At 67.7% G+C, this 815-nt stretch overlaps 1 protein-coding gene across 1 annotated transcript in view; it reads right to left on the bottom strand.

Annotated features, from left to right (window-relative positions):
* LOC113942428 overlaps positions 1–719 on the bottom strand; it is a gene marked incomplete at both ends in the record, with an annotated part of 1,535 nt that extends 816 nt beyond the window's left edge. The window contains 2 exons of the mRNA XM_027633558.1: positions 26–161; positions 588–719. Coding sequence (XP_027489359.1) covers positions 26–161; positions 588–719 — 268 coding nt within the window. The remainder of the gene's footprint in view (positions 1–25; positions 162–587) is intronic.
* Positions 720–815: the final 96 nt, after the last annotated feature.

Genomic DNA, 815 nt, shown 5'->3' with positions numbered 1-815 from the left:
CCCAGGTGCCCTGTGGGGTGTGTGCCCACCTGGAAGGTGCCCAGGCTCTCCTCCAGGTCAGCGAGCATGGACCACACCCTGAGGGATTTGTAGAGCCGGTTCTGGACGGGCTCGGAGCTGTCGAAGTACTCGGCGCGTTTGGCGGGCAGGGCCGTGGCTTTCTGGGGGGGGGAAGGGGGCACAGGGGGGGGCAAGGGGGACCCCAAAAGCCCCCCAACCCCCCCCCCCCCCCCCAGACCCTCCCTTTCTTCCCCCCCCCCGTGGATCCCAGGCCTGACATCCCACCTGGGAGAGGGGTGGTCACTGGCATTTCCCTGCCCCCAGACCCCTGTATTTCAGGGACCCTTCGTTTTTGGGTCCCCTCCCCACTCTGGTGCCCCCCCTGCCTGGTTTTGGGGTCCCCCCTCACCCGGAACACCCCTGGAACCTCCCCATGCTGCAGCTCCAGCTCCCACAATTTGTGCCCTCCACCCTCAACAACCCCCATTTTTTGGGTCTCCCTCTCATTTTTTGGGTCTCCCCCTCATTTTTGGGGTCCCCCCTTGCTCCGGTGCCCCCTCCCCAGGGTTTTTGGGGTCCCCCCTCACCCGGAGCACCCTCAGGGCCTCCTCGTGCCGGTGGTGCCGCAGCTCCAGCTCCCCAAACTCGCACCAAACGGCCGCCAGGTCCTCCACCCTCCGGAACCGCACCCGGGTGGCCCTGGACAGGATGGTCCTGGCCTGGGGGGGGACATGGGGGGGACATGGGGGGGTCACAGGATGGTCCTGGCCTGGGGGGGACATGGGGGGGACATGGGGGGGTCAGGGGGGGTCACA

The sequence above is a fragment of the Corapipo altera genome, unplaced genomic scaffold (genome assembly GCF_003945725.1).
Source record: "Corapipo altera isolate COAL_440 unplaced genomic scaffold, ASM394572v1 49415, whole genome shotgun sequence".
NCBI classification, from domain to species: Eukaryota; Metazoa; Chordata; class Aves; order Passeriformes; family Pipridae; genus Corapipo; species Corapipo altera.
Note: the sequence above shows the minus strand (reverse complement) of the source record. Positions and strands in the feature narration are given on the sequence as shown.